Source organism: Rhipicephalus microplus, chromosome 5 (genome assembly GCF_043290135.1).
Source record: "Rhipicephalus microplus isolate Deutch F79 chromosome 5, USDA_Rmic, whole genome shotgun sequence".
Lineage (NCBI taxonomy): Eukaryota > Metazoa > Arthropoda > Arachnida > Ixodida > Ixodidae > Rhipicephalus > Rhipicephalus microplus.
This window is the reverse complement of record NC_134704.1, coordinates 9,812,656-9,824,699: the sequence shown is the minus strand read 5'-3', so window position 1 is coordinate 9,824,699 and position 12,044 is coordinate 9,812,656. Positions and strand designations below refer to the sequence as shown.

The 12,044-nt window shown below is 42.9% G+C and overlaps 1 protein-coding gene and 1 long non-coding RNA gene across 2 annotated transcripts in view; one reads left to right on the top strand and one right to left on the bottom strand.

The window, feature by feature from the left end:
• LOC119174024 (plexin-B) overlaps positions 1-12,044 on the bottom strand; it is a 210,074-nt gene that overhangs the window by 8,581 nt on the left and 189,449 nt on the right. The window contains exons 25-33 of the mRNA XM_075894819.1: positions 10,257-10,500; positions 8,142-8,284; positions 7,604-7,734; positions 7,429-7,488; positions 7,208-7,282; positions 6,914-6,980; positions 5,891-6,037; positions 1,800-1,953; positions 478-639 (exon numbers count right to left, since the gene is read on the bottom strand). Of these exons, the coding sequence (XP_075750934.1) occupies positions 478-639; positions 1,800-1,953; positions 5,891-6,037; positions 6,914-6,980; positions 7,208-7,282; positions 7,429-7,488; positions 7,604-7,734; positions 8,142-8,284; positions 10,257-10,500 (1,183 nt within the window). The remainder of the gene's footprint in view (positions 1-477; positions 640-1,799; positions 1,954-5,890; positions 6,038-6,913; positions 6,981-7,207; positions 7,283-7,428; positions 7,489-7,603; positions 7,735-8,141; positions 8,285-10,256; positions 10,501-12,044) is intronic.
• LOC142817656 (uncharacterized) overlaps positions 1-12,044 on the top strand; it is a 33,496-nt gene that overhangs the window by 14,473 nt on the left and 6,979 nt on the right. The window lies entirely within an intron of this gene.

The following is a 12,044-nucleotide window of genomic DNA, read 5'->3' as shown; positions in this document are numbered from 1 at the left end:
TAAGTGTCCGCTAAGCGTAGCTGTTTGCCTACATTACTTTTAACTTGCCTAAATTGAAAGCGTATAAGTTAGCTTATTGGTGATAACATAGTAAATTGAATGAGTTAGAATATGTTCATGATGACCAGTTCAAACAAGACACAAAACTAGAACGACACAGGCGCTAAGCAATTCGCCTGCTTCGAAGGCAGTTGAGCTGGATAAATACGGAAAGGCAACGCTAATAAAAAAATACAAAAGGAAGCAGACGAAAATAGTTCGGCGCATGTCCTGTCCACTGGCTCTTTTTTGTATTCGTTCAAGCGCAGACTTTCCATGATTACAAAGCCAAACAAGCTTGGCCAGCTGTGTCATTCTGGGACAAAGAAGTTAGTGCCCGGCTTAAACTGAATGCTACCACTGAAATCGAAGGATGCGAAAACAAAACGTGAAGGGAAATGGACCTTATGTGTCATAGAACAAGACGCATAGACTTACCGTTTTTGCAGTATCGCCTTTTTTTGTTGACGAGACTCATAATTGCAGAATCATGGATGCCGTAGTGGGCGAGCGTGTTCAGTTTCTGGCATCCGCTAACCGTCTTCGTGGTAAGGTCCTCGTCTTGAAGAATAAGGTGACCGCCTCTTCCGTGCCGCCATTCTGCAACCAAAAACGCGACTCAGTCGATGGTCCCAGATATTATCATGCAAACACACTTTTCATCGGCGTGACCAAAATTACCGCTGACATGAAACAGGGTCGCTGACAGTCCGATGAGATTATCTGACGTTCCGAAAAAGCATATGGCTTTCGGATTTGTAGTTCCGAAATGTCCAATATTTTAATGAGTTTTTGGGATTCATCTCATTTACTCCTTGACCAGAAGAGCTTTTGTTGGACTGCTGACTGCAAACTAACCACTGTACGAATATTTACGTTCTTGCATAAAATATGTTGTCCTTGTACCAAAGAAAGCAAATGTAAATTTTTAGTCATGCCTTAGCCCATATAATCATGGCAATATTTATACCACAATTATTAGCTGTGAATTTTGTATCATAAGTCTTCGTTTGACTGCAGGCTATTCGGCGCAATTTTTTTACCCACAACCGCATATAGGGTAGAAATATTCCAGCGGTATGGAAAAAAAAAACGAAAAAAAGAACGCCAGGCCTTCGCGGAACGCACAACATTGTCATAATGAAAGCTGGGCGAGCAGCCTTTCAAATGCAAAGCATTTTTTTTTTGCGGGTGGCAAGCACTTTTGGCGTCATTCTGCGTACCTGTCTACCTAGCCGCTTACGTCTGGGTGCTCTCGTGATCACCCCCTTAACTTGGCGTGAACTAAAATTAGTATGGGAGTGTAAGATGGTTTGACGAATATGACGCGCTGGCAAAAACATGAATAATGGCACAACAACGTCACGTACGTCGTCAAACACTTCCCGCGAAACAGAGGCACATACCCAGGGGCGAGTATGTGCCGCTGGTATGCGCATATGTGTCACAGGGGATTGACACTTAGTATCTACCAAGCAACGACGAGAACGCACATGGGTAATTTTAACGCGTAAGCGTTAAGAAAAACCTAAACCTGCCATCGGCAGCGTTGACAGGACGAATGCAAAGAATAAATGTCAGGGTCCCAGCTTGAATCGAACCCTAGAGTTCTGCGTGGCATTCAAAGATTCTACAAACAGCCACGCCCCGTCTCAGAACTACTTTCCAAATAGACCCTAATATTCGTGAAACGTACTGTCTTTTGATAAAATCTCTTTGTAGGACCTGTTATGTACAAAAAAGAAGTGTCATTGGCTCACCGAGGTCAATCTCTGATATCAGCGGCCTCATTGAGCAAGGTGTGTTCTTGTAGAGGGCGTCCAATACTTTGGCTTTTACTTGGCTGATTGTGTCGCAGTCGTTGACGCGACAGAAGACTTTTTCGTCCTGATCTTCTTGAACAATCTGAATGACCTGAATGAGGACATTGAAGCTTTAGAAATGTTCAAAAAGACAATGTCAACTTTCCGAAACGCTATAATGTATACAGTAAAATATTGATTGAATGCAGTTGTACAAAAATCTGAAATAATATATCTCTAAATATCAAGGCCACATGTAACTTCAGCAAATGTTGTAAATACATTTTTAGAAACAGGATCTGTAATGAACTATCGACTTAAAATGAAACCTGAACAGCAGCAAACATTCACAGTGTGTGTCCTGTGGTCCTTAACATAGGCCTTGAGTTACCCTGCAGTGCTTCAACGGCTGAAACCGTTGAAATCGCCCGAGATAAACAATCAAGGCAAGTTATATTACCAACACAACGTGTATGCACCTCAGGCATTATGATTGATTGATATGTGGGGTTTAACGTCCCAAAACCACTATATGATTATGAGAGACGCCGTAGTGGAGGGCTCCGGAAATTTAGACCACCTGGGGTTCTTTAACGTGCACCCAAATCTGAGCACACGGGCCTACAACATTTCCGCCTCCATCGGAAATGCAGCCGCCGCAGCCGGGATTCGAACCCGCGCGAGGCATATGGTATGCGGTAGATATATATATAAGGGGGGTATATGGTAGCTATATGATAGGTATGATATATGGTGGGTAAAAAGTACATGGTAAGTAGATAAATACAAGCATAAAGATTTAAGCCACCAATCAAAGATCTTCTAACCCTTCCAATCATGAAATTTCCATACTCAGTTGCTGACCACGTGTGTTTTATTTCTTAGCGAAGCACAATGACGGTGTGAAGCCTAGCTGCCAGAAGGTTTATGAGAAATTGCAAATACCCCCCCCCCCCCCTCTTTCTTCAATTACTTCTATTTGGGCGCGCGCCAAACCCATATACAACCCCGTCACCCCTTCCCTTCCAAGCTTTGTTTACTTTAATTTATAAAAGCCATCCCGCCACCCATCCCGCCACCCATCCCGCCACCTGGCGATCCTCCCTGCGGAAAGGCCCCGCACAACATAAGGCGCCACTGCCTGCAACCACCGCTCAATCTATTACCACAGCGTGCGCTCCTGCGTGAAAGATACTGCTTCCTCCTTGGGGCTTGAGCCGGCCATGGGTCCACTTAACGATTCCAGGAAAGCAGAGAAAATCAGACCTACCGACATATGCCCTAAAACAATTGAGTCCATTCCTATTGGACCAGAACTACAGTGACCACATGCACATTTACATAAATGGCTCAACTACGTCGTCCAGGTCTGGTGGAGAAGTGGTTATACTTTCACAAAGACTAACTTGGTATTTTAAGACTTCACGTGCGACCACACCTACGGTTGCAGAAGTTACGGCTCTGCGTAGTGCACTGGTTTAAACTCATCGGTTTTGAATAACTATTAAGTAAATGAGCTGTGTTTTCCGACTCAAAAGCGGCGTTCTAGTGCATGTGGTCAGTTTTCCGACGCAGATGTTATGACCAGTTGACATATGAAACCACGAAACTTCACCAATTCTTAATACAAAAAGGCCCCAACATTGTTTTTAGTGGTTGCCTGGGCATTCTGGTATCAGCCGAAAAGATTTCGCAGATCATCCTGCTCGCGCGTCACACCAGGGAGCAAGCATCGTTCTAATCTCTCTTTTAAGAACAGACGCTGCGAGGCACATTTGTCTACTGGCCCGCTGCCCCACACTGACTCAGTAGAACACACCAAACATACGACGTACCAGACTACACGAAGTTGACCGGTCTGTACAACGCCGGTCTTCATCCGGCCCACATCGACGTGAAGCTTCGCTTCTCTATCGCCTTTGGCTGGGAGTTGCTTTCACGAAAGCATATAACTCGACAATTGAATGACTGACAGTGTCGTATGCACTGTTCGCGGCACCTACGAAAATATTGAACACCTGCCGTGTCACTGTACTCGACTAGCCTCAAAGATATAAGTTTTGCCAACGCACTGCAGTGACTGGATCATCGGCAACTTTCTGTGCAGGTGCTATTACAGCACCGTCTATATCTCTCGATAGCCTTCAAGGCAGTGAAAGCACCCCTGTGCATTTAGAGGACGACGGGTTTGTGTGAACGTCTCTGATTTGCGATTGAGTTCTACACGCTGCAGTGAATTTACTGTATCTCTCTCCCTCTCTCTCTTTCCCTTTTTATTTTCTTTTTATTCCATCCTTCTCATTTTTTGTCTCCTTCCTTAATCTCCTTGTGCACGGTAGCCAACCGAATGTATTTCTGGTTAACCTTTCTGCCTTCTCTCTTTCTGTCTGCTTCCTTTCTTCTCTGGTCCTCGCCACTGACAGGGGCGCGCATCCGGTTTACCACCACTGCGCATATATGCCCGCCTGTCAAAGGTGATAACAAGACGGCGCGCACTATACCATTGCGAACGCTTAGCGCTGTTCAGGTTTCATTCGAGCTAGGTCTAAAAACGTTTAATTTCCCTGAGTCGCCGAAGTCAAGATTTCAGTCTGTGTATACCGCATGCCTTAAGCCCCTGCAGGGTGCATCGACTTTGTCGGACTGTGCTACCGACGGGCACGGGCACAGAACAATTGTTTTAGACAAGAACACCTGTGCCTGAAACTATTTACTTAACCTTCTGCAGACGTTGCTTCTATATGAGACATCATGTTGACCTTATTCACGTCACTTCAAACATAGTCGCTACGTGTATATTGGCTTTAGTCATTTTCTACCTACTGTTTCGGACTATACACGTTGTGTAGTCAATTTTTCAGATAAGTAGTATGCCACATTCTTTTTATGGGACGGCATATGTTGCCAGAAAGTATAAAGCAAAGACATCGCTTTTATAAATTTCTTACCAGAACAGAGAGCCGTGTCGTAAGTGCAACGCTAAAGTGTACTAAGAACTTCTCTCACTTCGGCAGTTTTTCCGTAATAGGAGGTGCAGAAATATTCAGGCTGAATCTATGATTTAATAAAGTATGATGCGCTCCTCACTTTCTGAGGCTATGAACATAACAAAGTGCGAATCGATGCGGCAATTCCTAGGCAGCTTCACCTTTGGTTTTTGTTCTTGTGAGTTTTTTTTTTGCTGGTTTACGATGATGATGATCAAAAACCTTTAGTTCTTGAACCCATGTAACATGCTCTAATGATTGCTAAATATAGGTATCGTACGTTGCTAATGCCGGACATGATCAATTACAGAACTCATCGACCCTTACGAAAGGCTTTAGAATTTTGGCAAGGGAACAAGACTGCCTGCTTGTAAAAAGCAGCCATTTCCATAACGGCACTCAGACAGTATTGATAATAATGTGACATTGGGAAGCCACACAAGCAGGAAGAAGGATATATAGATAGCGTCATTATGGCATCTTTTGAAACAATGCTAGCTTTCTGGCGGTCAGTGAACTAACGCTTTCGCGCAGTTGAATGAGTTAAGAGTTTTAGCACAATGTTCTGTGTTTAGTTGGGTTCTAGTTGCTTTTTCTAGACGGCACAGCTGGTCATTAGACTACAGAAAAATTGTTTATTCAACCCCGAAACTAGGCATAAGCCACTGTACTAGTTCAAAAAAGTCAATCCTTCTTTTTGGCTGTAATACTTTGGTTTGGTTTTTACATGCCAACTAGCTTTATATATATTGACCAAAGATTAAAATGTTTTCTTGAATTTAGCGAATACGCCAAGTTACGTATTCCATGAATGCAATTTCATGTAATTGTAACAATATACGGCATTTGTAGTGTGTCTTGCTTAAAGCTGTCTGGTTAGTGTCTGTCTATTTTTTTTCTGTTCTTCACGAAGGGTTTAATTTGGTTCAGGTGATGGGAACTTCAATTTCAGTCAGTTTAAGCCTGCGATACTGCTGTCGGCGAGAGTGGGCACCTTTTTTATGTCTATTGCAATTTTCGGTCCCGTTAGAGTTGTTGAAATATCGTCGCTGCAGAACTCACCACGGTGGAGTACTCGATCTGCTCCCGCAGCAGTCTCTCTTCGGAGAGTGAATAGCGGGCGTCGTGCGTCACAGCGTCCACTGGGCCCTTCTCAACTTGGTGTTTTATTGCGCTGAACAGAAGGAAAAGAGACCTTCCTGCGTGGTCCTAGAAGAAGCACACAAGCACCATCAGTTGGCTGCGCAACATCGAATTTTCTATATTGATGCACAAGTAATTACTTCATAGTTATTTATTCAGTAGCCACTGAAAGAACTTCGTCGAAAATTTGCTCAATTGGTTGTCACAACTTGAAATGTGCAATTGCTTATGGCCAAAGAGTACAAGTTGTAAAACAAACATCTTTATTAATATGCGTTCGAATGCACGTGGACCGCCGCCGCTTGCTTCATTCATAGAGAGTAATAGTATTTGTAAATAGACAGGTTTGTATTTTCCATCCTAACAGCCCGTATGTTGGTTAATGTTAAATGTGCAAAAATAAAAAAAATGTGGCCATGGACAGCCCCCACGAAGATGTAGCATGCACTACCAACCGTTTCATTAAACCAAGACGAAACATAGTAAATCAGGCGCCCAAAAACTTGCGTGTATTGTCTGCTGTTTTCTGACTTGCGTATTCAACAATAATTCATTAGAATGAGCCAACTAGTCATTCAATATAAGCTCTGTAGTGTATATCTTGAAGGTGCATTAAAAACTAAGACACGCAATTAATCCTTCTACATCACTCTCTACTTGACGAGAAAAATTATGTTCTGGCTGTAAAGTGTGTTTTTCTTGAAATCGTACATGGACAAACATGTGAGCGGTTGCATAAACATTTAAAGGCAATATTATAGTATCGAAAGCATAGAAAAATCACTTTTTTAAATTTTCGTATTTAATATAGCTTATTATGACCCGTGTAATAAACATGACTGCCTGGCATTTGATATCTCTATATCTCCCCACACATATACACCCCTTCATAATCCTCATTCGATATATGTTTATTTACGCGGTGTTGTTGCACTCTCCTACCTTTATGTAACCATACATGCACAGCACCATCCAGTTTGTTAGCATCTTTTCAACGACAGATTCGGTCCTGAAAGGACAAACAAAAGAAAACACCATTAGACATGCTTACAACATACTGCTCGGCGCATGGTTTCTATAGTGTGATTTGCGCTGCAGTCTCTTTTTTAGCACTTGTTACGTTCACTGTATCGGCTCAAGCTCTCAGCTAAACATTTCCGTTCCTTTAGGCGTGTGAACTTTCTTGTGCCGCCCTAACGCAGGTTAGATTGCATAGCCGTAAATTAGTTCACTCACCTTCTGAGCATAAGCTGAGGATGTTTCGTGCCCACATACTTTTCCACGAGCCGGGTAAGAAGCTCTCTCAGTATGCTGAAAAAAGAATAGAGGAACACAACCATTTATTCAGTGTTATACGGCGTAACTATCAACCTGCTAGCCAATGAAATAAACCCTTTCTAGACCACTGATCTGTTCGTAATAAACATGTTCGGGCCTTAACAATTGAATTTACTCACTCTGTGGCATATTCCATTTTGTCAAGCAATATTATCATGAGAAGGGACGCTACGTTCACCCTGGAATTGACAGGAAGAGACAGACACTTCGTTCAGAAAAAAAGTTCAGTGCGTGCGCTGCAAAAGATCATGCTCCGACAAATCTTTCAGAACATGCGCACACAAGTACACTTACTTGTCTCTTATGCTGAATGTATTCTGGTTTTCTAGTGTGTCGATGAACGTCAGTAGGAAATTCTTGTTGTTGATCAGCATCTCGAAATTCGTCATCGCAACCTCATAGTTGTTGTAAGGACCATTGATTTGCTGTGAGAAAAAAATGATTATAGTAAAAAGGTAGCAGCAATATTGTTCACAAACACGCATATCGCCCGAGTATGGTGCGTTTCAAGTCTTATCTCTGCAACATGTGTCAGTAATGGCGCACTAAACTTTAAACTCGTCTTGTACAATTAAATCTTGGCTGACATGTAGCGGCCAATGTTAGTGTCTATTAGTTATGCACAATCAAAATGAAAAATAATCAGGCGTTTCAGAAACGAATGACAGAAGGCAATAAAAATATGTCTAAAGTGCGTTTTCTTTTCCCATTTGTCATGTTTAGAAAATATTAGCGAGAAAACAGAGACATAAGGTAATGAAAATAATATTTCTCTAATTGAAGTTTCATATCACAGTTATAAATTGGTGTCGTAACTTTCTTTCGCACTCACTTTGACTTCCTGCAAAATAGGACTGTTTGGTACACCTGGGAAGAACACTTTCATAATGTATGTTTTGTGGTCCAAGGTTGGTATCCCCGTCGCCTGAATGTCGTTGTTGAGGTCCGTCATGTCAGTCTGTAGTTCCGCAAACGCTGCGCAAAATACAAACGCGACAAGAAACTTGTTAGAGCACACGTAACATGTCCTACGCATGCGCCGTTTTATCGCGTGTGCTATAAGGGCCAACATCAAAACTGAACGAAATCCGAATATCGCATCTGCGTCTGTTTCATTTGTATTTGTCCTGTAGCACTCTGTAGACTTATATCAAGGAGGCCCATTTGGAAACGAAGGTGTTTATGGCTTTCGCAGCTATAACGTGGGCTGAAAGTCCATTATTTTCATTGACTGGTGATTGAGGTAGCAGCGATCAGTGAAGGTCATTTGCCAGCAAGCCTTCAACAGCGTGAATTAACAAAACTTTGCACTCTTACATATGCATGAACGCAGCTTATCGTCAATCCCGCGCGACGATGACATAAACAAGAACACACTATAGCACTGGTGCTCGTCATATTGTAAGATGTTTGGCGCAACCTTGGCACTCGCAAACACTCACACAAACACTCACACATCCACCCTAGTAACTCACACAGCACATAATCAACTAGTCCAACAACAAGTTTCACTGACCTATATCACTGGTGCTCGATACACGCGTCTCCAAAGCGTTGTCAGTTCAGAAGTGACACGGCACGGCATGCGCTTCTGAGCTATAGATACCGTGCAATTGAGTTTTCCAGTCTGATTGCAGCGCCAGAAAACAAAGCCTAGCGAATGAAAACAGCAAGATTGAGATGGTGTCCGTGAAAATGGAACGCGACGCGCGCGTCCCCCGTCCTGCACGAGTGGGCAGATTGTGGCCGTGGGCCGGGCTACACGGGCGATGCGTGCGCGCGTCTGTTTTTCGCCTGCCCCATACGGCCAATGCCAGCAAACTTGGGACGGGACAGGGCGAGAAACACTGCTTCCTCTGGTAAGTGTGCGGTGCCGATAGGGTAGGCTACCCCTACGCACTACTACACTGCACGCACCACCACGGTGGTCTAGTGGCTAAGGTACTCGGCTGCTGACCCACCGGTCACGGGATTGAATCCCCACTCAAGCTGGCCTCCGTTTCGCTCCACCAAGGCAGGACTTTCACCCGTTGACATCGTTGCAGTGTTTACTGCAGCAGTTTTATTAGTCGGTGCTATAGCGCACAAAGATGGGCGACGAAACACCACTGGTGCATTTGGAAGCTGCACGACTCCGACAAAGAGCTCTCACACGCTAACACGAAGCGAAAGACAAAGAACGTAACTGCGTCGGCGACTCCTTGATGCTACCGCGAACAGGGTTCGGCGCTGCTTTAACCATGACCTCCAAGATTGCGTGCCAGCGCCCAATCTCAGACGCCATACTTTATCTGCATCGTCGGCGAATTGTTTCCTGTCGGTGCTAGTAGGTGTCATGTCACTGCTCACGGAGGGTGGCACTGACCCACTTCGCCAACAGTGAGCAGAGAAAGAGATAATGTGCGAGAGATATAGGGCGCGTTTGTTCCGAGCCTTGAAACTTCCACGATAGCTCAGTCGACAGAGCACCGGGGACCTTTCGTCGCGGGCCAAACAGTAAGAGGGTCAACGACCGACGGGGAATGCTTTCTAAATGACCTTTCTCATTTGTTAGCATCAATTTACAAAGTCATATCTATGAAGAAAATACGTCACTGAAGTTTTGATGGGCCGCGGCAAAAAACTCTTTCGCGTTAAAAAGACACGGGGGCAGTAAACTTACGCCCCTGCTGGATGCCTTGTTGTGGCTAATAATAATAATAATAATAATAATAATAATAATAATAATAATAATAATAATAATAATAATAATAATAATAATAATAATAATAATAATAATAATAATAATAATAATATAAACAACAATCAAACCTAGTACCCAAATCAGTCATTGAAATACACCGTGAAACTTTACAACAGTGAATTCATGTCATTGTCATGTGTTGCCGTAGTTTCATTTGTGCACAATGTATGTAAACTGCGACTTGTGGTGCGGAAGACATCCTACCTTGTTTACACTCGGACCGTACGCTGTTTTCTAGCGTGTCCATTTGTAGTTGAATCCTCTTGTACTCCCTCTCAGCCTGTGAGTTTTTGTGCTTCAGTATGGCCAGTGTCACGAGGCTTAGGAGCATCAGCACTGTTCCACCGGCTGCGATGGCTCCAACAGTCTCCGGCGGGAACTCGTAGATTTTAGCCACTTCGTAGCGCAAGTAGCCGACTTCATAGCGAAGATTGTTTCCCACTCGTACCTAAAATAAAGAAGAAATCGCCAGCATGCGTTTAGGCCGCTGTCTTTCATTTCATTTCATTTATTGCATCCTTAAAGGCCCGAGGGCATTACATAAGGGGGGGGGGGCAAAAAATACGCTGTGAGTGAGTATAATTCAAGTTGAACAAATTATTATAAACAGTACAGTTCTAATATAGTAGTTTGGTCAAAAATGACAACAAAAATGAATCAAATAACACACAAAAGAAACGCTTTGGCTGGGAATTAGAGTACAAACAACTAGGCACAAGCAAATTATACATACAATACGTTGGTAGAATATATTTACAGCCACGGGTTAATGGGTGGAATCAAAGTGCAGCCTGTATAGTTTAATCTATTCAGAATAAAACCTTAAGCATGCAATTTAATTTGAAAAAAAAAATAGGCATCTTTGCCCCGGTGTGGCTGAGCCTGAAGGAAGTTTTGGAGCTAGGCAGAATTGTTTGTTTCTCTTTCTTTCCTCCTTTCTTGTTCTCTTTTCTAGTTTTCCTTTCTTTGTTCTCTTTATTTCTGTTTATTTCTATTTTTCTCGTATTTTGTTTCCTTCTGATCCTTGCTTGCTAAATCTTTTTTCAAAGTTTATACGTGACTTTGCTGCGTTACACCATGGAACGTCGGCAGCTTACGATGACAGTATACGATATCATACGACGGGATACTACAGCCCAGCACCTTAAAGTGTTTCATACTTAAAAAAAATGAAATGCTGTGCTCGCGTGAGTATGCAACACTGGAGGAAGCTCAGCAAGCACGAAATGAGGCATGGTGAGGCAAAAAATTGGAGAACTGCATTGAAGAATTGTATGCGATAGGAATACCCTGTCCCTAGACCGTTTCAATTACTAAGTGCATGGTTTTTATTGTATGATGTTGCTAGAGAAGCTTAAATTGTGGAGTACTACAATGTAATCAAGAAAGGTTAAAAGTGTCTTGTGTTACTGAAGCTTTCGCATATGACTGCATTCTGAGTAATTGGTAGCATTCTTTAAACCATGAGCCATTATGTGCGTGAAATGGTTTGTAACTGGCTATGTACACCGACTACGCGGTCTTAATTAAGAAACACGCCCAGTAACGTATGTGCCTTCCTAATGGGTGGCCGGCTTCATACCACAAATTAGTTAAGATAAACACACGTTCTGACGCCCAATGGCAAAGTATGCTTCTACCACGCAATATTAGTGCGATATCACATGCTGCATTGTGCAGCCTGTATACAGAACGCATGTGTTTGTGAAGCATACGAGTTATTTTCACTGCATTTCCAAGCAGGTGATGTTATATTCAGTATACTTTATCTGCATAGTAGAACTTTATCTTTATCCATACTTTATCTGCATAGTAGAACACCTTGCCGCGCACACAGATTAGGTTTAATCCTCAACCATACCCTATGATTTTCGCTACTTATTTTATTTGCATTTTCTCAATTTTTTCAATCATGCACAAGATAGTTTTTCACTCACAATAAATGACGCCGACCCCGGAATTTCTGCGAAACAAGCTATTTAACGTTATCGC